Source organism: Carlito syrichta, unplaced genomic scaffold, assembly GCF_000164805.1.
Source record: "Carlito syrichta isolate Samal-C Ts95f unplaced genomic scaffold, Tarsius_syrichta-2.0.1 Scaffold309041, whole genome shotgun sequence".
In the NCBI taxonomy this organism is placed as follows: Eukaryota; Metazoa; Chordata; class Mammalia; order Primates; family Tarsiidae; genus Carlito; species Carlito syrichta.
The window spans coordinates 61,253-87,181 of NW_007253137.1; the positions used below are offsets into that span (position 1 = coordinate 61,253).

The 25,929-nt window shown below is 38.2% G+C and overlaps 1 protein-coding gene across 1 annotated transcript in view; it reads left to right on the forward strand.

Annotated features, from left to right (window-relative positions):
- The first annotated feature begins 76 nt into the window (after positions 1 to 76).
- PTPRB (protein tyrosine phosphatase, receptor type B) overlaps positions 77 to 25,929 on the forward strand; it is a 141,858-nt gene continuing 116,005 nt past the window's right edge. Inside the window, exons 1-3 of the mRNA XM_008066607.2 lie at positions 77 to 178; positions 1,423 to 1,818; positions 12,143 to 12,399. Coding sequence (XP_008064798.1) covers positions 124 to 178; positions 1,423 to 1,818; positions 12,143 to 12,399 — 708 coding nt within the window. The 5' untranslated portion in view covers positions 77 to 123. The remainder of the gene's footprint in view (positions 179 to 1,422; positions 1,819 to 12,142; positions 12,400 to 25,929) is intronic.

A 25,929-nucleotide genomic window follows, 5' to 3' on the forward strand; every position in this document is an offset into this window, starting at 1 on the left:
GTGCTCGTCACTGACTTTTTCCCCCACCATGAAGGCATGTTTCCTTCCTAGTCTTTGCTTCTCTTATCTGGGAGAATTTTTTTTTTTTCCTCAAGCGAAGCATGAACAGTTGTTAAGTGGAAAATGGAGGCTGAATTTTACGTGGTAATTCTTACCTGCTTGATCTTCGGGAACTCAGGTGAGTGGGTTTGCCGCAGTTTGGTGAAACGTTTTTCCCATATCTAGCGGAGAAGTCTCTGGTCTTTAAAAAGTGTCTAAAATAAGGTAGAAATGAAGCCAGATCTCTATGGCAGTTTCACCAAAGGCGATGAGGAGGGGGAGTAAAAGGAGCCAGCTGTGCCTACACTGTTGAGATTTCTCTACAAAAGAAAATAAATGCTCTCCTTGCCTCTTCCAAATGCTTCGGGCAGCTTCTGAAATGGCACATTTTCAGCGGAGAGTAAAGAACCCTAAGAAAAATTTTTTTGTTATTATATAACAGTCTGTGGCATTACCCATGCCTTTTTTCAGTCAGGTTATAGTTTTATTTTCTTTTGTGTTAAAGAAAGAAAACAGAAGAAATATGATTAAAGGGGGTGAGGAAATGTGGTGTGTTTTATTTGGAAGTTTTTATCGGAAGAGCTGAATATTTTCATGGGAGAGCTGGACACCTTAAGAAAAGCTCATTGAAAATGGTTTCTGAGTCTAAATATCTTACTCTTTAATGCTATTGTTTAGCAATTAGGTGTTTAATTTTCTTACATCGAAAATGCTGATTTTTAAAAATATGTTTTATTTGAGGGAAAACTGTACAGATTGTCACAAAATCATTTTTCTCCAAGACTATAGGAAATTTAGTTTATGATAATCAATACTCTCATTACTTGGAGTAATGAGAAAATTTGGGGTTTTTAAAAATAAATATATGCAATTTTTAAAAAATTTTATTCAGACTATGAAATTTGTATACAAATATTTGTTGCAATGTGAACTTAAGGATTGAAAATGGGGGTGCCTTTTTAGAGCAGGGGAGGAAGGTGATATGGAAAGAGTCAAATGGTTAAAAAAGGAACTAAGCATTTCAGGGTATTTAGTTCATTGGGCTAAAATTTCACACCATATTCTTTGGATAGTTTTGTTTCCTTTCCAAGTTTTCTTTCATTTTCCAATGAGGGATTTGTTTTTTTCTTTTCCTAACCCATGTGAAAGTTAAAAAAAAAAAAAGGAGAGGGAGGGTGGGGAGCTAAGTGTGACATTTTGACATTATCAGCTTTGAGATTTTAAATCTCGTGTTAAATCTGTGAATATTCACTTGAAATGGCAGCAATAGCAAAATATAAGTAAAACTAGTGATTTTACTTAGCTGATTTGTGGGTGGGTTATTTTGTTTTCTAATGGGCCTTATAATTTACTACACAGTAAATTATACTTTTCATCTTCCAGAGAGGTTTCAGATTGTCCATGTCCGGAAACAACAATGTCTTTTCATACACGAGAAAGTGGTCATGGGTTCATGCAATAGGACCATGCAGAGCCAGCAGTGGATGTGGACTGAGGATGGAAAGCTCCTTCATGTTAAATCTGCACTATGCCTGGCCATCTCCAATTCCTCTCATGGCCCTTCCCGTTCAGCCATCTTGGCCCGCTGCCCCCAGGCACCCCGATGGACCTGCTATGATCAGGAAGGGTTCCTTGAAGCGGAAAATTCTTCCTTTTTCCTCAAGAAACAAGGCCCCAGGGTAGTGGTTAAAAAGGACAGGAAATACCTCCATAGCTGGATGAAAATAGATGTCAACAAGGAGGGAAAACTGGTCAATGAAAGTCTCTGCTTTAAAAAAGGTGAGCTACCTCCTTTCAGAATCAATTCTGAAAGTCTTTCTGCTAAATATCTTCGTCTTTTTACAGTCAAGGAAAGACCACATGCCCCAAGACATTTCCTACAGAAGATTCAGAAGCTAACAGAAGTGGATTGTGTGGTGCCCAATGACAGAAAACTTCATTATCCTTATTCAAATAAGCTGACTTTTGTCTTTCCCTAGCTCACTCCTCCTTCCCTTTTTTCCTTGCTTCTTTTACTGATCTTTTTTTGCCAGACACTATGGTCAAGTACTGTTAGATGCAAGAATATGGATCTAGGTATATACACAGTATGTGTAATGACTCAAGTCATTACAGAAAATTACTAGATTTTGTTGATATAGACAATTTTAGTCTCTGATTATAAGGAACTACTGGAACATCAAAATGGTGCTTGATAAGACTGGGAAAATAATATGTGCTTTTGAAAATCTCTTATATTGATATTTAGAGGTAGTTGCCTTTCAGAGGAGGTAAGAATGAAATGGTGAGTCAGTGTGCAGCCACTGATTTTTCTAACTTACTGACCGTTAATGGATCTAACCCAAACGATGAACACATAAAAACTTGTATACCCATGCACAAGTTCCTTCTGCAAGACACAATTCAGTCCTGAGCTAGAAATTTTTTCTTGTGAAATAGATATGCAGTTTAATCTTCTCTTTAAATTAATCATATTGTTGCATATTTATTCTTCTATCAGAGGTTTGCTTTAGGGAGTCATGAAGGATAAAAGTGACAGAACCACAATATGTTAGGCACCAATAGACCTTAAAAATTTTGGGAGAAGCCGGGCTCGGTGGCTCAACCTGTAATCCCGCACCTTTGGGAGGCTGAGGTGAGTGGATTGCCTGAGCCCGCGGGTTCGAGACCCGCCTGGGCAGGCGAGACCTCATCTCTACAATAAATCAAAAAATCAGCCAGACGTGGTAGCACGCGCCTGTAGTTCCAGCTACTTGGAAGGCTGAGGCAGAAGGATCACTGGAGCCCAGCAGGTCGAGGCTGCGGTGGCCGGGAGCGGCCACCACACTCCAGTCTGGGCTACAGAGTGAGACTCCAACTCAAAAAAAAAAAAAAGAAAAAATTTGGGGAGAAAATATCTAAAATGAAGCTCCTTACTGAGAAGACTTAAATTTGTCAAGATTAAGTAAACTGTCCCAGATAAAGTAATAGCAAATGTATGATTGGAACTTAATTTTCTTAACTACTTGTCCAGTGTGCATTCTGTTACACCAGTGGTTCCCAAATGCTTGACCAAAGACTTTGTTCCACTGGTTGCATAAGAATCACCTGGGGAGAAGAGGGAGGGCTTATTACAAATACAGATTCCCAGAATTCCTTTCCACCATTTTCTTCTCTACAACCACCTCAAGATTCTGTTTCAGAAACTCTGGTTTTGTGCATAATACTTGATGCTTTCTAAAAAGCTCCCCAGATAATTTTGATCCATAATCCTTATGAGAATCAGCATCCACTGTACCCTTAAATCTTTTTCTTAGGTGTTGACTTTTGAGGCTCATATTAGACTTTCTACCATGTTAATTTTTGGACAGTTTTCTGTCAGTTATTAATTTCAAAATGAAACGAGCATTTAATTAGATACCAATTAAATGCAGTGGTCTCTTCTACAGTAAAAGTTGAGAATTATAGCTTCTGTTCTTATATCATTGGCTAAGAGAATAAAATAAAAATATAAAAGTTAATTATAAAATTCAACTTTATCAGAAAACATACTGTATATGGCACCAATTTGTACAATTCCTTTCCTGTGGTTGATCTATCCAGTCCTGTCCTAAACAACATAGAAACATTGTAAATATTCCATTTGTACTGTTATATACAGGAAGTGAATTTCATCTCCAATCAAAACTTATTTAACATAAGATTATTTAGTTGAAACTCAAAAGGAAGTAGATAATGATTTAGTGGAGACTTATTCAAGACAAAGATCATTCATGGATAAACTGTCTCCTTTGACCCTCATAAAAAATATGTCCAGTTATATACTTCATTTCAAAAGTAAAGTGTATAGACTAGACCATTTGCAATTTATCACTGAACTTGCCCTATTCCTACATGCCCAATAATATGCACTGGGGAAAAAAATAGATTTCTGAAAAATGCAGAATTAAAATTTGCACAATTAGGGCACACACACACACACACACACACACAAACCCTTATATTTAACTTACATAACTATAACACAGACTTTTGCTTTAACACAATTGTAAGCTAACAGACACATTTTTCTGCTCCATCTTAAACTTACCATTGATTAAAGATTAATAATGGTATTTGTAGACCTATAGCATGAAAAGTAACTGATTTGTTAGAGAATCCACTGTGAAAAATTAACTAAAATAAATTGATATGTTTTCAGTGAATAACTCCAAAAGCACTTTTTAAAATGTATTTACTTGGCCGGGCTCGGTGGCTCAGCCTGTAATCCCGCATTTTGGGAGGCCGAGGTGCGTGAATTGCCTGAACCTGCGGGTTTAAGACCTGCCAGGGCAACATGGCAAGACCTCATCTCCACAATAAATCAAAAAAATTAGCCGGGCATGGTAGCACGTGCCTGTAATTCCAGCTACTTGGAAGGCTGAGGCGGAAGGATCGCCGGAGTCCAGCAAGTAGAGGCTGCGGTGGTCGGGAGCGGCCACTACACTCCAGTTTGAGCGACAAAGTGAGACTCCAACTCAAAAAAAATAAATTTAATAACTTAATATCATATTCTAAAGGAGCACTAATATGCATATTATTAATCCACAGCATCTTTTACTGAAGAATATACCAAAAAAATCACATGCCATACCTATGAAGGTAAAAATCTGAGCCACTTGTTTCATATTTGTTTCATAAAGGAAATAGTAAAGGTCTTATTCAAGTACCCAAATAATATTTATCTAACACCTACTATGTACCAGAGCTTGTGCTGGTAACTAAAGTACCCTACACCAACAATTCTCAACCCAAAGTGCTTATTAGACTCACGTGGTAGATTTTAAATAATACTAGAGGCTGAAGCCTGGGCTTTATTCTTTAGTCCAATTAAAGCATATATTGCATTTTAAAAATGCTTCCTAAGTGATTCTAATGTGCAGCCAAATTTGAAAATCACTAAATCTGTCTTACTCCTTAAGAGTAGTGGGGAAGTCAGATAAGTAAATTAATAGGCAATTACAATAGAGTGAAAATAGAAAAAAGAAATTCTCTCTTTAATATGTATGTCACACTAAGCATCTATCCTTTTCAAAATTGGTCATGGATAATTTTTAACCTGCATATTTTTAAAGTCTTTTGAGTGCCAGCAAGGTTTTATTATAGTTTAGCTATCTCGATTATCACTAAACTACCTCTTTTCTTCTTGCTGATTGAATTAATAAATGTTTCAACTACCAGAAAGTGTTTGATGTCAGAATGGTAGGGAACAATAAAAGAACAAGGAATTAATAAAACTTTGACTACTTTGAGGAATACCACTCTTGAAATCATGATGGTTGCCTTCATCTTCTATATAATCCAAGTATAATTTTTAAACCCACCAACCCGTTAAAACTCACAATTGCATATATTCCAGCAGGGAATTCATCTTGGCCAAAAGCAGACAACAAAGGCTACAGTGCCCAATTATTGAAGCTTTATGGACCTACCGGACAGGGAAAATTTCTCATTCCTTGGCCGCAATGTCTATATGGGAAACAGGGAAGTTTACTCCAAAAATATTATTGGTTTGCTAGTAAATCTAAACAAATAATCCTTGATGGGGGAAATTAAAACATTCTAAACCTGCAACTGGTTTCAACACCAGCACAAATCCATTGGCAGATAGACTGTTCCTGTGTAGTTTTTTCAGGTGAAGTGTGCAAAAGTCCATCCATAGTTTGGATACATTTTCTTTTCTTTTTTTCTTTCCTTCTTTCTTTTTCTTTCTTCCTTTCTTTCTTTCTTCCTTCCTTCAAATGTCAACCATGGTTTGGATACTTCTTCTTTTCTTTTCTTTCTTTTCTTTCCTTCCTTCCTTTTTTTCCTTCCCTCCTTCCTTCCTTTCTCTCCTCTTCTTTTCCTTCTTCTCCTGCAGTAATTGGCAATGGGTACCTTTTCCAAGGGATGCCAAGTCTCCTTTCATTTATAAAAAACTGAATGATTGTCTAAAATTGTTACTTTCACTCAGATGTTTCCCATTATGAAGAACGTAACATTGAATCTAGGATGTCAGTCAAGCAATCAATACTTATTCAGTACCTACTTCAGATTTGTTCCTTCAAATCTCATATTTATCTGAGGGCAGGCACATTTTTGTAGACAAATGTTCAAGTGTCCCTGAGATGGCTGAGTTGGTGAAATCCCTAAAAGAGATTTTGCTGGTGAAGTAAATCATAGTTAATAGGCTTGATATAACTGTTGGTTGAAGAAATTGTTTAATTGTAGTAATTTAGGAAAGGGAGTAAAATGCATAAGTATTATAAAAGATAACTAATCATATCCACTGTTGGGGAAGAAAATATTGCTTTAGTGGCTGACAGAAGTACTGTGAGTACAAAGGGTTTGTGGGGAAACAAAACAAAGCAGAAAACGTCTTTTGTGTATACAGACACCTTGACCAAACTGGCTGTCGTAGTCATTTTAGAGTTTGTTTTCTCTTTGCATCGTTATATCAACATGGGCTTGTAATGGACCTTGTAATGGGCCATTTTTAATATATCTGAAAGTGCTATTATCAATGATTATCATTATGATTGATATGATCATTGAGATAACTGATATAGCATCCAGAGTTCCCTAGCTGTTTTCAGCCTGTGACATATCAATGAACTTCTTAGGGCACATGCAGGCTACATATGACTTTCAGAGGCCCTGGGCTCTTTTCCTCTGTGGTTGCCTTCTTCTACTGAAAAAAAAAAAAAAAGAAAATAATTCAATCGATTTTCATGAAGCCTATAATTCTTATTTTTCCTGAAGTGTGGAAAAATTAAAATATTTTATTTGACTTAAAAGATACCTTTTAAAATATATTTTCAAAGAAATTAAATCATTTTGTCACCCTAAAAATATCATGGGCCCTAGGTACCATGCCTGCAGGCCTGATAGGCAAGTTAGTCCTGGGCATGCTAAATTCTTCACCCCTTTTCTGCCTCCCTTTTTCCTAATCTTGTAAGGAAAGATGCTTGTCAGCATCTTTCTCCCACAGCCGAACAGCCCTGAACTTAGATGCCATTCTTTCTCCTCTGTCCAGCCTGATTTCTATCTACTCCATGTCTCATTCTTTCTTTCCCCCAAAATATGGGATATTGAGATAAAGCATAGCAGTTGTTGAATAATCACTGACCATTGAAAAGTATTGCTTTGGTTTAGTTAGTCTTTCCATTTTTTAAAAATCTAAAAGGTTTACTATGCTATGCTTTGGTATTTTACTATACTATGCTTTGGTATTTTACTATACTATATTTCAGTAACAATTTCTGCTTATTAATTTTACTTTTTTGCTAATCTTTTGTTGTTTTAAAGTAATTTAGAAATGTATCTTAAGTGTATTCTTTATTTCACTTATTATATTTTAAGAAATGTTCATTATTCTTTTTACCATTACCAAAAGTTGTTTAGACTATTATTTTTTCCGTTCTTTTCACATTACCTTTATTCTAGTCCAATCTTATTGAGAGAGGCAGAGGTAGAGAGAGAACAATCATCCTTCAGTATTCGTGGGGGATTGGTTCCCAGACAACCTGCAGATGCCAAAATCCAGGGATGCTTAAGTTCCTTATATAAAATGATGTGGTATTTGTATATACATATCCAATGCACATCTACCTGTATACTTTAAATCATCTTAGATTACTTATAATACCTAATACAATATAAATGTAAACAGTTGTTATACTGTGTTGTTTAGGGAATAATAACAAGAAAAAAGGTCTGTACACGTTCAGTTCAGATGCAACCATCCTTTCTTTTTCCTAAGTTTTTGATCCATGATTGGTTGACTCCACAGATGTGGAACCCACAAATACAAAGGGCCAGCTAGATAAGCAGATAGACAGACAGACAGATCTGCAGTATCTTGTTTCATGTATTATCTCTTTTCCAGATGATTAACTTACTTTTAAAAGGCATGCCATATTTGACATCTTCCTACAACACAGAAAATACCAATATAGTTAAGATATTCTTTAAAAAAAATTTTTTTTTATTTTAAAATTGTGGGGTACAATTCAGGGTTAGGTATACAAATATTCATTGTGTAGGTACCCTTGTTGATGAGGTGTACCCCCCCTTCCCCAGGCAGTTTCCCACTACTGCCAATCCCACCTCCTTGCCCCTGCAGTTTCCCACTACTGTCAATCCTTTTCTTATAGTATTATGATAGTTGTTCAAGGTGCACTTATGAGTGAGAACATGTGATACTCAGTTCTTTTTTTCCATGAAAGACCACTCAACATTATAGACTCTAAGTTCATTCAGGCTGCTGTGAAATTCATGATTTTGTTCTTCTTTATGGCTGCATAATATTCCATTGTGTATCTGTACCACTTTTTTTGATCCAGTCCTCTTTGGATCCATGTTCTTGCTATTGTGAACGATGCTGCAATAAACATGCATGTGCAGGTATCTTTTTATAGAATATTTGAGTTCTTCCGGGTATATTCCCAGGAGGGGGATTGTGGAGTCATAGGAAAGGTTGATATTTAGAACTTTTAGGAATCACCACACTGTTTTCCACAGAGGCTGCACTAGTTTACACTCCCACCAAAAAAGAAAAGAAAAGAAAAGAAAAGAAACCTAGTGAGAAAAAGATGTTCTGTTCCCCAAATGAGGTGTATTCAGATTATTTTGTTTTCAGCATGGTTACAAGATATTTGTGTCATTTAAAGAAGGGAAGCTAACAAATTGTGAGCTATTTTTATTATCATTATACAAAAATCTCATTTCTATTGTTAGTTTTTAGCCAATCACAAGCTAAAATGCAAATTGCCCTTTTAAAAATGTATTTAAAAGTTAGTCTTGATATGATGCAGTCAAAAAACACTTTATAGGTTATATTGCCCTATAAAAAGAGCTATTGCTATTCAAGTGCTAAAAATTTTTTTGATTAAACCCAAAATAGTCCACCTGCCTTGAACTGTATTCTAGGAATTGTGTTATAGTGTGGAAACAATGTAGTAGCAATAGCACAATAACCTTTTTAAAATAGCTTTAACATATTGTTCCATTGTGTAAGAACTTTTCCTTGCATTTGTCAAAATATCTTGCTTTTTCATGAACTGTGAAATGTATATATATATATGTGTGTGTATGTATATATATGTGTGTGTGTATATATATATATATATTTTAAAGAACATCAGAAGAATTCATAGACACCAAAATATCCAAAGATCTACTATTTATTAACTTAGTAGCACCTATTTCAACAAAGCGTTTGGGAGATAGAAAAATAAACTTATTTTGATCACTTTACATACTTCTATAAATGAATTTTCTTTCCTCCTATCTAGTTTATCAAACTTCAATATCCATTTAAGAAGTGATTGGGATTCCTTTTGGCTCATATTGTGTACATGACTAAAACCATATACTTACATGTATCTTAGAATCACCTGAGAAACTTGATAGAAAAGCAAGCTCTGGATCCCACACCATATCTACAGAATCACCATTTCTAGGGGCAGGGCCAAGGCTTCCCTATTCTAACAAATTCCTAAGGTGATTCTGACACCAACTGAAGTCCGCAAACCACAGCTTTAACCTTCACTAAACTTGGAAGCTGAATGTTAACGCTAAAGCTTCTTTCTTGCTTCTTAAATAGCATAAGTTAAAAACACAGACACAAAATGAAGGGGTACTGACTTGACTATTCTGTAGTTTCTTTCTTTGGAAAAAAGGTGGTGACCTAAAATGGAAAGGGTACTTGTTTGGTTTGGGGTGTTTTAAAAAATATATTTAGAAGGTTAATTAAAGACAATTACAGAAAACTGAAATGTTTTCCATAAGATAGTCCAAAGCTGCATGCAATGGTAGTAAGTCATGTTATTTACAAAGGAAATTTCCAGAGTGTTTGATTATTTGTTAAATTTTGAGGGAGTCCAGTTTCATCCACTGAATCAATTATGTAGGTTGGTTCATTTTATAAAAGTTCTTAGGATAAAAATTTACCAACTGCTCCTTAGTAAAGAAGAGTAAGCATGGGTTGACATGCGAAGGCACATAATTATATGCTAGGTGTTTAGAAGCTTGGTTTTGTTCTAACCCCATGGTTAAATTTTTTTTGAGGGTCTAAGAGCTAAAATTGTCATGAGTAGCAGTCGACAAAGCTCAAAACAATCAAACTGCTGATCTCCATATACAGACATTTTCACATCCCCACAATAAACAAATGTCTACTTAAGGAAACATTCAAGCACCTATCTCAATTAAGACTGCAGAATTAAGGCTGCATCTTGGAGTGTGTTGTACAGGTACTCGTTAATAGTATGGTTGAGTTTGTCAAGTAGAAAACACCCCAAGAATAAATAAGTCCTCTGGTCTATGTCAAGAGTGGCTAACCCAGGCTCAACGATAGTGAGGGTAACACAAGATTCAGAGGGATAAAAACAAACGCAAGCCAGGGGGAATGCCCAAAAATCTATCAAAACCTAGATCTAGCATTTTTACAAGTCGGGTTGCCTGGTAATATACACAACAGGCAGTTACACTGGAATGTCAAAGAAGTAACAAATAATTTTGAGTATACTTTTTCTATATAATACAATATGTAAAGTAATATTTGTAGTATTGTATATTTGGTATATACCAGATATACTAGATTAAACTAAAAATGTATCGTTTATTTGCTAAAATTCTAGTTTTTATTTGCTAAGTCTACCAACGCTTTATACAAGGTGATTTGTACAACCCTCTTCTTCTCAAGGAAAGGATGCTTGATAGCCAAGATTATTTCATTAACTTTTAGGAGAACTGCTGATATTTGTATCTGGCTAAATTATAAAAATGTCTTTTCCATCTTAGTGCTCTTTTTGTGCCTTGTCCCCCTCTTTTATACATACTTTTTATGTAAAATATATTAATCAGTTAAAATTGAAATGGAAAGGGATGAGGTTCTAAAGAGAAGTCAGTAAGGCAGACCAGCACAGGGAAAATGTGGTGATTAATAGTTTCTGCAAGAGACCTCCACCTGGCACATATTGTTGCCTAATAAATAGTTGTTTGAATGAATGAGTTAGTAAAGAAGTCGTGAAAAATAAAATCTTTACTCTTCCAGTCTTTAAATCAGAAACACTTCAAAGTTATGGTTATCCAACTTGATAAGATTCTGTGGGGCTGTATATCCCATAAAACTCTTGGAGTGCCATGGAGTCGATAGAAACATCTAAACGTACTACCTTGGCCCATAATTTATAGAACTTCCCAATGCTTCATGTTATACAACTGAGCTCTAGAGTCTTGCTGCACAAAGTGTAATCCAAAGACCAGCATCACCTGAGAGCTTGTTAGAAATGCTGAATCTGACAATCTCTACTGCATCAGAATTTCCACATTAACAAGATTCAAAGAGACACAGAGCACATTTTAAAATGATGGCTAGGTGAACCTAATCCATAAGCGATTATTTTTAAAAAATATATGGCCAATTCAGTCTTGTAAAGCAAGCTATAAATTAATCCCACCAGCTCATAAATTGTAAATCAATTCACAGGTCTTCCAGGAGGTAGCTTAGAAAGTACAACAGTCTCATGATTTGAGACTCACATAGGCTCAGAAATAGTTTGTGCTGTGGTTAAAGAAGTGTCATTGCTTTCCAAGGAATCGTCAATCTTCACAGGGAAGTTAGACAAGTCATTAACAGTGATCCTCCACCTGGTATTTTGTTTAACATTCCCTTTGCAAAGTTAATGAAAGCTATGACAGCATCCCACAGAAGAAGAAGCCTATGTATACAGAATTTTGCATAAGTTTTTGGAGATTCATGGACCCCCCCCCACACCCACTCAGTTGATTCCCTAAGTGTTCCTAGAATAAGTTGAAATCTGTCATCTACATAGACCTGATTTTTTTTTCTGATAGCTTCATTTCTACAACTTTCTCTCCACCACATAAAATTAATAGATGGATAAAGGATAGGTGAATAGGACAGGGTGAATGGGTAAATTGTCACACACTCAAAGCAGATGTGCCTTTTTTTCGTATAATTGAAGCTTACACACATGCCCATTGTGAAAACGGTCTTTTTTCTAAGTAAAATTGTCTTTATGTGAAGAATCCATAAAACATGAGAATAATTTTCACAATTATCTTTTCTTTACCTTAGCTGACCTGGGAGCAGAAGTTTCTGTGAGAAGCACTAGAAACACAGATCCTCCCCAGATTCTCACCACTTTCAAAGCTGTTCCATATAGCCTGGAACACCCTGCTGGGAATACCACAGAACCCTTCATCAGAAGTACTGCAGAAAACTACAGCCGAAACAGCAGTGAGAGGCAGAACCCCAATCTGCACATGACTGGAATTCCAGACACATCATGGATTCTGTCAACTACTCTGCCCTTCTCCAGCACCACTGAAGAGGTAAAAGGAGAGGGGGTGTGTAGTGTGGTTATGCCTGATCCCAGAAAGCCCATCACTTGAAAAGACTTGTTATGCTGAAAATGCCACTCCTGCAGTAGGGCACTCTGAGTTCTAGAATGTTAATTTTCACAATGAAAAAATATTCTTGAAATTGAAATAAAATTTCAACACCTTCATAAAAATAATGGCATAACTGCACATTTCTGCAGGTGGGCCACATTGAGCCAAAGTCAGGGTCCATCGTTGTACACATGGCCTGAAACCAGGAAACAGAAATTAAAATCAGTACCTTGCAGGTGCCCTGCATATATGTCACAATCATTTATCCTGTAAGGGAGGAGAAAGAGTCTCAAAGTAATGACAGATTCAGGAATCACTATAATTGGTTTGAGAGCCCAAAGATAAGCAAAATCATGTATCACTTACAAATCAATATCTTTGAATCCACCTGTGACCTTCTTTAGTCCTCAACGTGACAGATAAGTCAAATGACTGAGAGGCAGCGATGGCACCATCATAGGAGTCCATTCAAATAAACACTTCTGTTTCAGGTGTTCTTCTCTTTGGTTTTGCTTTCCTCTTGAAGTTTCAGGCTCCATTTGGGCAGTAACAATGTAATTACAGCAAGTCCAAAAAGCTAAGGTTCCACTTGGCAGTGTTTAGCTTTTTCCTAATAAGCAACCCAAGTCATTTAAAGAAAGTAAAAGTCCAACACTATTCATATAAGTTAACATCTATCTAGAGCTCTGATTTCTCTTGCATTGTGCAGAATTTAATATTGTATATGGTTCCCAACTACTGAGCACATGCTTCATTATTGATCACAAAATAGATATAGCCAGTACGTTGAATAACTCATGGGACTTTATTTTTATCTCCACTTTTCCTTTACTATAAATCTCTGTAACCTAGCTCTTCCCTTGTCTCTGAATAAAAGTTAGGAAAGCCCTATTCCTTTTCTGAATATGCGTTGCATCACCTTCAAACTCAATAATCATTCTCAATGCATTAACAAAAAAAATACACTCCAGGAAATAACCCAACTCTAAATTGGACTTAAATGTTACCTTCTTCTCTCCTATCACCCCACTCAGTTTGGTCTTAAAGTAGGGAAAGGGAAGCAAGTCCAAATTCTCTCACTCTCCAAGTTCTATAAATTATGGGCCAAGGTAGTACAAGGTGAGTTTTTTACCCATCTCACCTAGCTTGATAATTATGGTTTCAGATCTGTCTGAGCTTGGAAGGTGAGAAAGGAAGACAGGAAATGGGAGCAGGAGAGCTGTGACTTAAGGATGCCATCATGAACTGGCACTGTGCTCTCCCTAACTCCCAAGCCCTTTCAACCACTGACATGAGTGAGAGATTTGCCACTTCCTTTTGAAAATGATGCTTTTTGGTGGAATACTTTGTCCTTTAGGTTGAACGTGCCTCTGCCATCACTTCCATGCTAACATCAGTTTACAAAGTACTCATTTACATTTGAGTTTAAATACAGATGACAATACAGAAAAAAATATTAAGTGTATCAAATAAGAAACCGATTGAGTACAGACTACAATAGAAAAACCCATCTGCCTGAACACTAAAAGATTGCCTTTCAGCAGAAAGAATATTCTCCCATTTTTGCCCAGGGCTCTGTGGCAGGCACAACACCCCCTGGGCCATTCCAGCACTTTTTACAGCTTGCATGATCCAGCCTCAAGCCTGGGGCTTGAGCTTGCAGCTGGGATCATGATGAACACACTGGCGACTTTTTTTTTAGACATTTTTCAGAGGAAAATCCACTGCAATGTTTATATGTGTTCCCAGATAGGGCACTAGAATGACTATGTAACCAACTACCTCATGTTCTAGTTTTTGGTTTTGCTTTTGTTTTAAATTTTTTTATTTTAGATATGTGGGGTACAATTCAGGGTTAAGTATAAAAATGTTCATTATGCAGGTACCCTTGTTGATGAGGTGTGTCCTTCCCTCCCCTGGCAGAATCCCACTACTGCCAATCCCCAGCAATTGCCCCCCGCAATTTCCCACTACTGGCAATACTTTTCTTATAGTATCACAATAATTGTTCAAAGTTCACTTATGAGTGAGAACATGTGATACTCAGTTCTTTGTTTCTGTGATAGATCACTCAGTATTATAGATTCTAAGTCCATCCAAGTTGCTGTGAAGTTCATAATTTTGTCCTTCTTTATGACTGCATAATAGTCCATCGTGTATATGTACCACATTTTTTTATAAAGTCTTCTTTCATTGGGCAGCACAGTTGGTTCCATGTTTTTGCTATTGTGAATAGTGGGCTGCAATAAACATGTATGTGCAGGTATCTTTTTCATAGTGTGATTTGTGTTCCTCTGGGTATATTCCCAGTAGGCGGATGGTAGGGTCATATGGAAGGTCAATTTTTAGATCTTTTAGGAATCGCCAAACTGTTTTTCACAGAGGTTGTATTAGTTTACACTCCCACCAACAGTGTAGAAGTGTTCCCTTTGCCCCACATCCTTTGAGTTATTGATGATGGCCATCCTGACTGAAGTTAGGTGGTACCTCAGTGTCGTTTTAATTTGCATTTCTTTGATGACCAGTGAGGCTGAGCATTTTTTCAAGAACAGGCATATTGACCAATGGAACAGGATAGAGATTCCAGAAGCAAAACCTCAATTTCTCAACCAACTCAACTTCAACAAAGCCTCTACCACCAACCACTGGAGGAGAATCTATTCAGTAAATGGTGCTGGGAAAACTGGCTAACCACATGCAGAAGATTAAAACAAGACTTCTACCTATCACCATAGACAAAAGTCAACTCTAAATGGATCAAAGTCCTAAATGTAAAACCTTAAACTACAAGAACATTAGAAAATGTAGGAGACACCCTTATGGAAATTGGAACTGGCAACCAATTCCTGATCAAAACCCCAAGTGCCCATGCCATAAGAGATAAGATAGACAAGTGGGACTTTATCAAACTGACAAGCTTTTGCAAAGCCAAAGAAACCATCAAGAGGGCAGGGAGACAAGCCACAGACTAAGAAAAAAATATTTTCCAACTGTATATCTGACAAAGGCCTAATATCTAGGATCTGCAAGGAACTCAAACATACCAAAAAGAAAAAAAACAAACAGCCCCATTAAAAAGATATGAATAGGGCAAAAGACATGAATAGGTACTTCTCAAAAGAAGACATATGAACAGCCAACAGATACATGAAAAAATGCTCAGCCGCACTAGTTATCTAGTTTTTTCCTTGAAGCTTAGGCAAAATCATGACTATATGCTGGGAAGCTAATGTATAAAAGCTATGCTTTTTCCAAAGACAATTTCTAAATTTGCAACTCTCAATGCTAAAGCCTTAGTCTAGGCATCCCTGCTGGATCATTATTTGATTTAGCAAGAGCTTTAACATTACAACAGTCCATTATAAACAACTATAATTAGATACCTTGAAAAGTACAGAGAAGTCACTTGGCATATAAAATGCCTGTCCTTTGTGAATAATTTCAAAAGGTACTCTATCTCAACAGAGGCCACCCAGAAGAGTATAAGAGAGGAGTAAAATCATCATTCAACTTAGTTACTTGAAATCATGTAAAAAGAAAATCTCTGCGTCTCCATTGTTTTCTTTATCAGACAGCACCTGGTTTAATTTTATATTAACTTAGTCTAATTGGATAGTAGGTTGGGGTGGCCTGTTACTGGGTAATGACAGGAATAGGAGTTTTTGGAGGGTAGGGACTGTATTTATTCGGCTGCATCTCCAGGACATGAGCATAGTGCTTAATACTTCATAACGTTTTATGTAAAATAAGGGAAAGAAAAGGAAAAGTGGAATGTAATGGAGCAAAATGGAGTGGAGGTTAGGAGAATGGAAAGAAGTGGAGTGGAGTGGAGTAGAGTGGAGTGGAGTGGAGTGAAGCAGAGCACAGTGGGGTGAAACTGAGTAGGGAGAATGGAAAGAAGTGCTGGGAGTTGAGTATCTTGAAGTGGTATGGAAGTGGGAAGGATTGCTGACTCCTTGGGTACTGCTAGGTCATACTTAGTCACTATACTTTTTATTCCCTCCATGTTTTGAAATGTGTGTGTATTTAGAGTTTAATATGTTTATGTTATCTAATATATCTACATTTCATTCATGAACTAATTATCCGGTTCCTTTTTGTACCTTCTATTTCCCCCATTTCATTTCTTAGCCACCCTTTAACTCTTGTACACACACACACACACATACACACACACACACACACACACACACACACACACACACACACGTGTAAAAAAAAGAAGAGGAGGCAATGATGGCTGTTCAATTCAGTAACTTTGGAAAATGTTCGCCCACTCAACAAACATTTCTTGAGAAACAACTGGTGTCAGAACACAAACTGCTAAAGAACTCACTCAAAGCCCTCACTTTGCCTCCTACCAGCTATATGACTCAGTTACTTAAACTCTCTAAGCCTCGGTTTCCTTGTCTGTAAAATGGTGTCTCCACCTCTGAGGGCTGTTTCAAGGATTAAGAGGGACAACCTGTTCCTTAGTAAGTGTTTAAAAAATAATAGCTATTGTTGTTACCCATTACTAGGACATAAAGGCAAATGACAAAATTGTTACCCTGAAGGAACTCACTATCTACCAAGGTGTTGAAGAAAATAGAGATATACACAGGCTTTTATAGAATATGAAGAAGAGGGTCCTGACTGGGATAGAGGTTTCAGAAAATGTCTTCTGGAGGAGGGAATATTTGAACTGTGCCTAAATATGGAAGTTAACCTAACAAGAGGTGGGAGAGCATGGAAGGGAGGGTAAAGGAACCAGGATGGGGTGAAATGGAAAGTTAGAAAGTGATTCTGATTTTTACCTAAAATTAGCATTGTAGAGAAACTTGAGGACTTTATCACTTCAACCTGGTCATTACTTCATACTCATTTGTTGAGCACCTACTATTTGGCAGACATTGGGAATGTAAAATGAAGTCTTTAACCTTAAGTTTCAAGTTAGGCAGCTACAAAATAGAGATGATGATGATGATGATGATGATGATGATGATGATGATGATACTATGGCAGATTGCTTACCAGTCACAGGCTCCTCCTTAATATGGATGCAAGATGTAAAAATAAATCATAAAGATGGTGTTATAGAATCACACACACAGCACAATGTGGTCAGAATCCTTGAGTGTGGGCTCAGCACTCTGCTAAGAACATAAAAAGATTTAGATGGTATCAGAGCCCTGTAATGATTCTCCCATGTCCCAGAAGGGACGTATGTAGAGAAAGTATGTAGAGAAAGATCTCAGATATATGTTTTCAATGCTCATCCAGAAATAACCATCAGTTCCTACTTGCTATTTTAATTAGTGATACTATTAAATTATCTGTCATTCCTATTGTTTTCATAAATACATAACATCAGGTAGAATATAGAACATGAAAGCTGAGATACAAATCTAAAGGAGAAAGAATAACAACAGAAATCCTCAAATTTTATGCTTGGAAATATTACATCATTCGCACTAATTAACATTTATTAAGTGACTATGATGTTCTAGACTCACAATCAAAGAAAGAGCTAGGGTTGGAACATGGGGTTAAGAGTGGGGGTAGAGATGTCACAGAACACTTCCAAAGAGAAAGTGGCATGTGCCTGTGTCATTCCTTCCGTCAAGAGTTCCTTTGATTGATAAGAAAGAAAACAGCCTGGGCTCGATGGCTCAGCCTGTAATCCCAGAGCTTTGGGAGGCCGAGGTGAGTGAATTGCCTGAGCCCACAGGTTTGAGACCCGCCCGGGCAACTTGGCAAGACCTCATCTCTACAATAAATCAAAAATTAGCCGGGTGCGATAGCGCGCGCCTATAGTTCCAGCTACTTGGAAGGCTGAAGTGGAAGGATCGCCAGAGCCCAACAGGTCGAGGCTGTGGTGGCCAGGAGCGTGCCACTGCACTCCAGTCTGGGCGACAGAGTAAGACTCCAACTCAAAAAAGAAAGAAAGAAAGAAAGAAAACATAGAGAAGTTATACAGAACTACAAAGAAAAGAATTTAGAGGTAACAATAATAGCAAGGTATATGTGTCACAAACCATGCTGAGCACCTTCATATACTCTGCAAGTTGGGTACTTGTACCAATTTTCAATCACTATTGTAACAAACAAAAATTGTAAGTAACAAACATCCCCAAAACTTGGTAGCTTAAACAATGATAGTTCGTAATTTCTCGTAATTTTATTGTATCGGTGAGTGGTTTCCTCTGCTGGTTTCTCCTAGACTTACTCTTACAGCAGCATTCAGCTTGGAAGGTGAACTCAGCTCACAGATTCACAATAGCCTCACTATTGTGCTGGCTATAGACTGGGGAACCCAAGTTCTGCTCTACATGGCCTCTCCTGCCTGTAGGCTATACCAGCTTCCTCTTCACAATGATTTAGGACCACTTCACCAGATGGCAAGGGTGGCAGCTACAAGTCTGTTGAAGTTTAGGAATTTGGAATCACACATCATTTTTGCCACATTCTATTGGTCAATGCACATCACTACCCAGGCCAAGTTTAGGGAGTGGGGAAATAGACTCCACCTCTTCATGGGAAGAGCCGCAAAGTCACACTGCAGAGGGATAAGCATAGTGAGGAGGAATCCATGAACATTAAACAATCTAGCGTAGTATCATCATCATCATCATCATCATCATCTCTATTTTGTAGATGCCTCGTTGAAATTTAAGGAGGTGAAAGACTTTTCCAAGGTTAAATGACTAGGAAGTGACAGAGCATGAAGGGTAAACACACACACACACGCACACACACATACACCTGAACATCTAGTCACCTGTTCTCTCCATGTAGAGTACCTAGTAATAATGGTAAATGCCAAGGAGAACATGATTTGAAATTCAGCAATCACTTCTCACTAATGCTGCTGGTTAATTTCCCTAAGTTGACCCTTTTGGAAGTAGAGCATTCCCTACTTTTTTCTTTTTGTTTTTTTTTTGTTTTTTTTTTGAGTTGGAAGTCTCACTCCATCGCCCAGGCTGGAGTGCAGTGGCACACTCACCACCACCCCAGCATCAACCACTGGGAACTGGCAATCCTTCCACTTCAGTCTTCCAAGTAGCCAGAACTATAGGCGCATGCTACTACGTCCGGCTAATTTTTTTATTTATTATAGAGATGAGGTCTCGCCAAGTTGCCCGGGCTGGTCTCAAACCTGTGGGCTGGCAATCCACTCACCTTGGCCTCCCAAAGTGCTAGGATTGCAGTCTGAGCCACCAAGTCCAGTCTCAACTTTTTCCTCTTTTTCCTTTTTTCCTTTATTTTCTCACATCCTTACCTGCAAGTGTGAGGGGTCTGACTGTGGAAGGCTGTGTACTTGAAAGTATTTGGTCTCAAAACTCTGTGCTGATCTCTTTCTTTTCACCCCCACTCCGACCCTGAACACATATCATATGCCATGAGAAAATAGTGAAATAGTGCTTAATTAATGTTAGCTGTTGTTGTTATTATTGTTACCCTTATAAATAGTATTATGTAGCCATGTATGCTTTCACAAGGACAAAATCGGTGGAACAGGAAGCTTGTCTACAGTATAAGTTGGGAAATATCTAGATAGTAGTTCTCCAAATGTGGACCCCAGACCCAGAACTTATTAGAAATGCAACCCTTGGACCTTACCCTTCCCTAGATGTACTGAATCAAAAATTTGGGGGGTAGGGCCTCCAGCAATTTATGTTTTAATAAGCCCTCAAATCACACTGGTGCATTTTTAAGTTTAAGAACCACTGACCCACAATATCTCCCCCATGAACTTCTAAATGCCTGTATTTTCAACCACTGATGACATTTTCATACATTGTATTAAGGGTAAACATAGGATTGGGGGGAAGAGGATAGGTGGTGCTATAAAGTAGCAAAAATTAATTTATCTTATTATAGTCTCCGGCTGTTCTTTGCAAAGTATGCATTCCTTATGGGACCCAGGGTAGGTAGGTTGAGCATGGGAAGATAGGGCATTACTGCTAACCTCTAGGGTCTTTGTGTTAATTAGAAGATGCTTCCAGGCACACAGCTCCACTGTGAGTGAACAGAACCTGGCAGAGGAACAGGTGCTGGATTTCAGCACCACCGCCACCACCCCCCCACACCCCCAGTCAGGCATCCCAGTATACAACCCACACAAAGATGCTCCATGTCCTCATGCACAGGCCCTGCTGTAGGCAAGCCCCATGTAGGTGTCAGAAATGTGCCTTGCATACACAGTCACATTCCCTATGGATGAGATGAGATGGGCATTGCTGGAGGCAGCAAGAAGTCAATCCACTGGAGGACTTGAGCAATGGGGTGCAGGAGGAAAAGTCACATGTGGAAAAGTGGCCTCTAAAGGGAGGGAGGGTGGGCTTGGACTCCACTTTGGCTTCAAAACCTGACCAGCCTCCTTCTATTGTTTGAGAGAGACACTCCCAGGAGAGGTCCTGTCCAGATCCTCTTCTAGCCATGTGACCTTTGTGCAGGCATTTTGAAGCAGAGGTGAAGAGCTAGGGCTCTGATGTCAGAGAAACCTGGCTTAGATCCCAGCAGTGAAATCTACTAGTTACTCAACTCAGGTCACACTTGATCTTTCTTTAAAACAAAAGACTGGGTGAGATGGCTCATGTCTATAATCCCAGCACTTTGGGAGGCCGAGGTTAGAGGATTGCTTGAGCATAAATTTTCAAAACCAGCCCGAGCAACATAACAAGACCTCATCTCTACAAAAAATCAAAAAATTTTCCAGACGTGGTGGCATGGGCCTGTAGTCTCAGCTAGTTGGGAGATTGAGGTGGAAGGATCTCCTGAGTCCAGGAGGTTAAAGCTGCGATAAGCTGTGATTATGCCAGCCTGGGCAGCAGAGTGACGCTCTGGCTCAAATTAAATAAATAAATAAACAAATAAATAAGGTTAATTATGAGGACACTCTCTGCAACACAAAAAGAGTTAAATCTGATTAAGTGGAATGCTTAGAACACTGGGTATGCATAAGTTTTCAATCGTTTTTGCAATTAATATTCACTTCCTCTTCTTCTAGTTTCATCATTCCTATCCTGTCTTTTTCACAGGTTTATAAAAATCAGATGAGCCAACAAATTATGTGAAAATGCTTTGAAAAGGGATAAAATGCTGAACATGCACTAGAAATGTTACAGGCTGGTTCTGTTGCTGCTAAATATCTCTAAATCTTCCCCTCTCCACCCTGCCCTTGCCTTGGCCTGGGAGAGGGATTGCATTTCCTCCCTTCATGAATAGCCATTGTGGTACCAGTCTGGGCTTTCACAGCTCTGTGTTTCCTTCCATTTGGCCTTCAAAGAGATCACAGCCCAGTGTGAGTCTCTAAATAAATGAGAAGGCAAATGCAGAAAACACCCCATTTCCCTTGACCCCCTGCAAGTCCGGGGTAACCTTCTTTATTGGGTCACTTAAAGTATGCAGGAGAGACACCCCACTGTCACCACTGTTCTGTGGTCAGAACTAAAGTTGGGACAATATTCCCCTTGACTGAGGCAAATGCCTAGAGAAAGAAGTGCAAAGATGTAGGGAAAAAAATTATTTCCTAATCACTTGTCAAGACTCTTAAATTGTCTCGGGTGAATGGGATAAAATATAGGCAGATTCTGAGACTCCTGAAGCTACAAAGAAGGTCACGTGGGAAGTAAAGCATTATAGGAGGGATGTGTTTCTAAAGACTTTAATTTATAATTAGCATCATCCAAACCTAATTCTGACATGGGCTGCAGTTTTCATGATTTGCCAGCTAACATGGATTATGATGTGCCAATAGCATAAATATGGTTTCCCATTCACTAGGCCCCACCAGTCTTAAAAATCGCAAGGCTTTTTTCTTTTCTTTCATTTTATTTTAGCTATGGGTGATTTGCATTGCTTTCTATTTTGTGCACAGAAAAAGCATGTTGATATTTTGTCAACATATACAGTTAACCCTTGAACAACATGGGTTTGAACTGCACAGGTCCATGTAGATGGGGCTTTTTTCCAAATAAGTACAGATGGAAAATACAGCATTAATGGAATTTGAAACCCACATATTTGTAGGGCCATTTCCTATATTCAAGTTTTATAGGGCCAACTGAGAGACTTGAGTATGCAGAATTTTGGTTATATGTGGGGGTCCTGGAGCCAATCCCCAGTGTAACCCAAGGGATGACTATATAATAATATGCACATAAATGGAACCATGAAGTAGAACATATACCTTGAAAGCACTAGAATGGGCTCTTTCACATGGTAGCATTTCTCTGGCACATTGGCCTCCCTGGTAGATGTGCTCTACCCCAGGTAAGTGTTGATGGGGAGAGAGAATGGCAAAGAAAAGGCAAAATAAGATCAAAGGACAATACAGGATGTGCCAGGCAGAAGAGGCCTGTGGCTCTCAGTCCTGGCCATGCATACAGCAGAATCACCTGAGAGGCTTTTTAAAGATGCTGATTCTAAGGTTGTATCTCAGACCACTGAGTCAGAATTGGCTGAGGTAGAACCCTAGCAGCTGAAACATGAATATCTCCCAGAGTGACTCCATGTGCAGTTAAGTTTGCTATCCACTGGAGAATAATTGATTAACCAGCCTCTCAAGAAAAACATTGAAAACAAGAAAAACAAGTACTTCTGGGGTTGTATAACCTGAATCTAATCACAAGAAGACATCAGACAAATTCATATGTAGGAAGATGCTATGGAAATAACCAACTGGAATCATTCAAAATAGCCAATGTCATAAAGATCATTTTTTTACAAAAACTGATTAAAGAAGATTAAGAGACTTGACAACTAAATGCAATATAGGACCCTGGACTAGATCATGTATGAGAGAGAAAATAATAACAAAAAGGATATTATTGAAATAATTGACAAAATTGAAATATATACTGTGGATTTATGTATTGTATCAATTTTGAATTCCTGAATTTGATTACTTACTGAGATTACACCCTTAATTCAGGATATAGGCAACCTATTCTGAAATCTTCCAGGTAAACATATTACATCTGGAGAGCAAAAGAGAGAGAATGGTAAAACCAATGTGGCAGAATGTTAAAGAAACAAACTGGTAGGTCTGAGTAAGGGTGCGTAGAGGCACTTTGTACAATTAATTATTTTAAAAAATTTTAAATACAAGTAATAGAGAAGTTTACTTAAGGGCTTTCAGAGGGTAGAATCCAAGGGATGCTACAGAGTTAGGAACAAGCCAGGGGCTCAGATGTACTAAGATCTGTCTTCCTCAAGGACCAGGGTACCAGAAGACAGGGGCTCAGGGGACAGGGGCTTGGAGGGCAGGGGTTTGAAGGTGGGAGGATAGTATACACTGGGAGAGAAATGATGATGAAGTTGCAGTAAAGCCAAGGGTCAGAACTGTTAAGTATGAAGACAAGATAAAGAAACTCTTGAAGAAACTACCAAGTCCTTTAAATCTCTCTAACTTACCCCAGCCATACATTGTTGCACCCTCATATTCCAATCACAGAATCACATCTTTGAAACTCAGTTGTTATGAAGTACAGAAGAATGCTATGAATTCCAGGAGCTGTCTTTGAAGTAAAAATTCCTTTCCTTTCTTCCCACACTTTGGGGGAACTGGCAGCAGAATGCTACCATTGCTGAATCCAGATAAGATAACCCCATGGAAGAATCTTCTATCTGGGAACTGGAGGCACCTATTTTTCTATCAGAGCCCTTCTTGCTTTGGATTTCTAGCAGAGTTGGGCTGACAAGTACACCCCATGTACATAACTTTAATAAGTGCCTGCTGCTCTTCTGGGTGTGTGTGCACATCTGTGTCTGCGGGGTTGAACTCCCAGCCCAGGTCTGCAGAGCTGTGAAGAGAATTCAGCAAGTGTGTGCTTTGCTAATTTGACCTTGATGGCCTGAGTAATGACATCAGGAATAACCTCCTGACTGTTGAAAATGACTGGCCTTCCATGGAGTCATAATCTGTCCATTTTGGAGCAGAGGCTGCTTGGATGCTAGTTTAGCCTAAGACTTAAGGCTTACAGTGTGAGGTTCTCAAATGCTAAGGGTTCCAGGTCTGCCCTGGAGCAGCTGAAGAAAACTACATATTTTGTTTAAGAGTTACAAAGTTGCAATTACTTTTCACCATACTTCCCAATAACTGAGTTTCAAAGATGTGATTCTGTGAATGGAATATGAGGGTGCAACACTGTGTAGCTGGAGGAAATTAGAGAGATTTAAAGGACTTGGAAATTTCTTCCCAAGTGTCTTTATCTTAAATTAAGGGTGTTCGGTTCTGTGATGCTAAGGGTTCCAGTTCTGCATTGGAGCAACTGAAGAATAATACATATTTTGTTTAAGATTTACAAATATTTAATCATGCCTTTGTTTGGTGGCTGGGGTGTGAATATTTACTCTGTCAGTATGTAAGTAGACACTGAGTCGCCATGACCTGGGGACATGGGGAAGATAATGAGGAGGCATGACCTCTTCCTTCAAGGGGTCTATAATCTAACTGATGGTTTTAGCAGTACATTTTTAAAAGCATGATAAGATGCTTTGATCTTCTGCTTTGATCACTGTCAGCTTCAACATTCAGGGGTCTCTGAGTTGCCATGTGTCTGCCACATCCAGCAGAGAAAGGTCCATGAGGGAGTGGTGTGGAATTAGACCTGACCAAGAAACAGGCAGAACATGGGCCCAGCACAGCTCCCTTTTTAGATTTTTTAAAAGAGAAACCAAAATCTAGAATTTTGTAAAATCTCCTAATTTTCTCACCATTAACTACTTATTCCAATTTTTTAAACGATGTTAAGATCTCACTATGAAAGCAAAAAAGTCATGTGTGCTGGCCAAATAGCAAGACCCCTTGTTTGTGATGTCCAGAGAATTCATGGAAGGTAATATCCTAGCAACATAAAATAAAGAATAAAAGAGGCCAAGCATGGTGGCTCATGCCTGTAATTCCAGCATTTTGGGAGGCCAAGGCAGGAGGATTGCTTGAGTCTAGGAGTTCAAGACCAGCTTGGTTAACATAGTAAGAACCCCACGTTAAAAAGATAATAATAGTAAAAGGAAGGCAGAGTATCATTTTTAAGGGAGATTAAATGGATAATCATTTGTTTTTATTTTCCTTTCCTTTGAAGCCAATGTTATCTTAAGCTGTATTTTACTTATCTACTATCCTAGAGTTTAGTAATAAATGTTAGTAAAAATCATGATCTAACTTCTGAGACCATAAAATTCAGCAGCCACACCCATACAGACTGTCCACCATAAGCACGAATGCCCTGACTGGGTTCCTCTGGAGCAGACTTACTTCCGAGGGTGGGTGGCAGGAACTGTGGTGTGAACAGAGATGCAGCACCAGCTCTTGAGGATTAAAACAAAAGTGTTTCATTTACAGTCACATCTGACTGTAAGTTATTTGGCTGTAATAGTTACAAAGCTATGATAAAAGCTATGCAAAACTCATTTCCTCCAAATTTAAAAAAGAAAAGTGGGGAAGGGGAAGAGGGTGATAAATTGGTGTAGAAAAATATATAT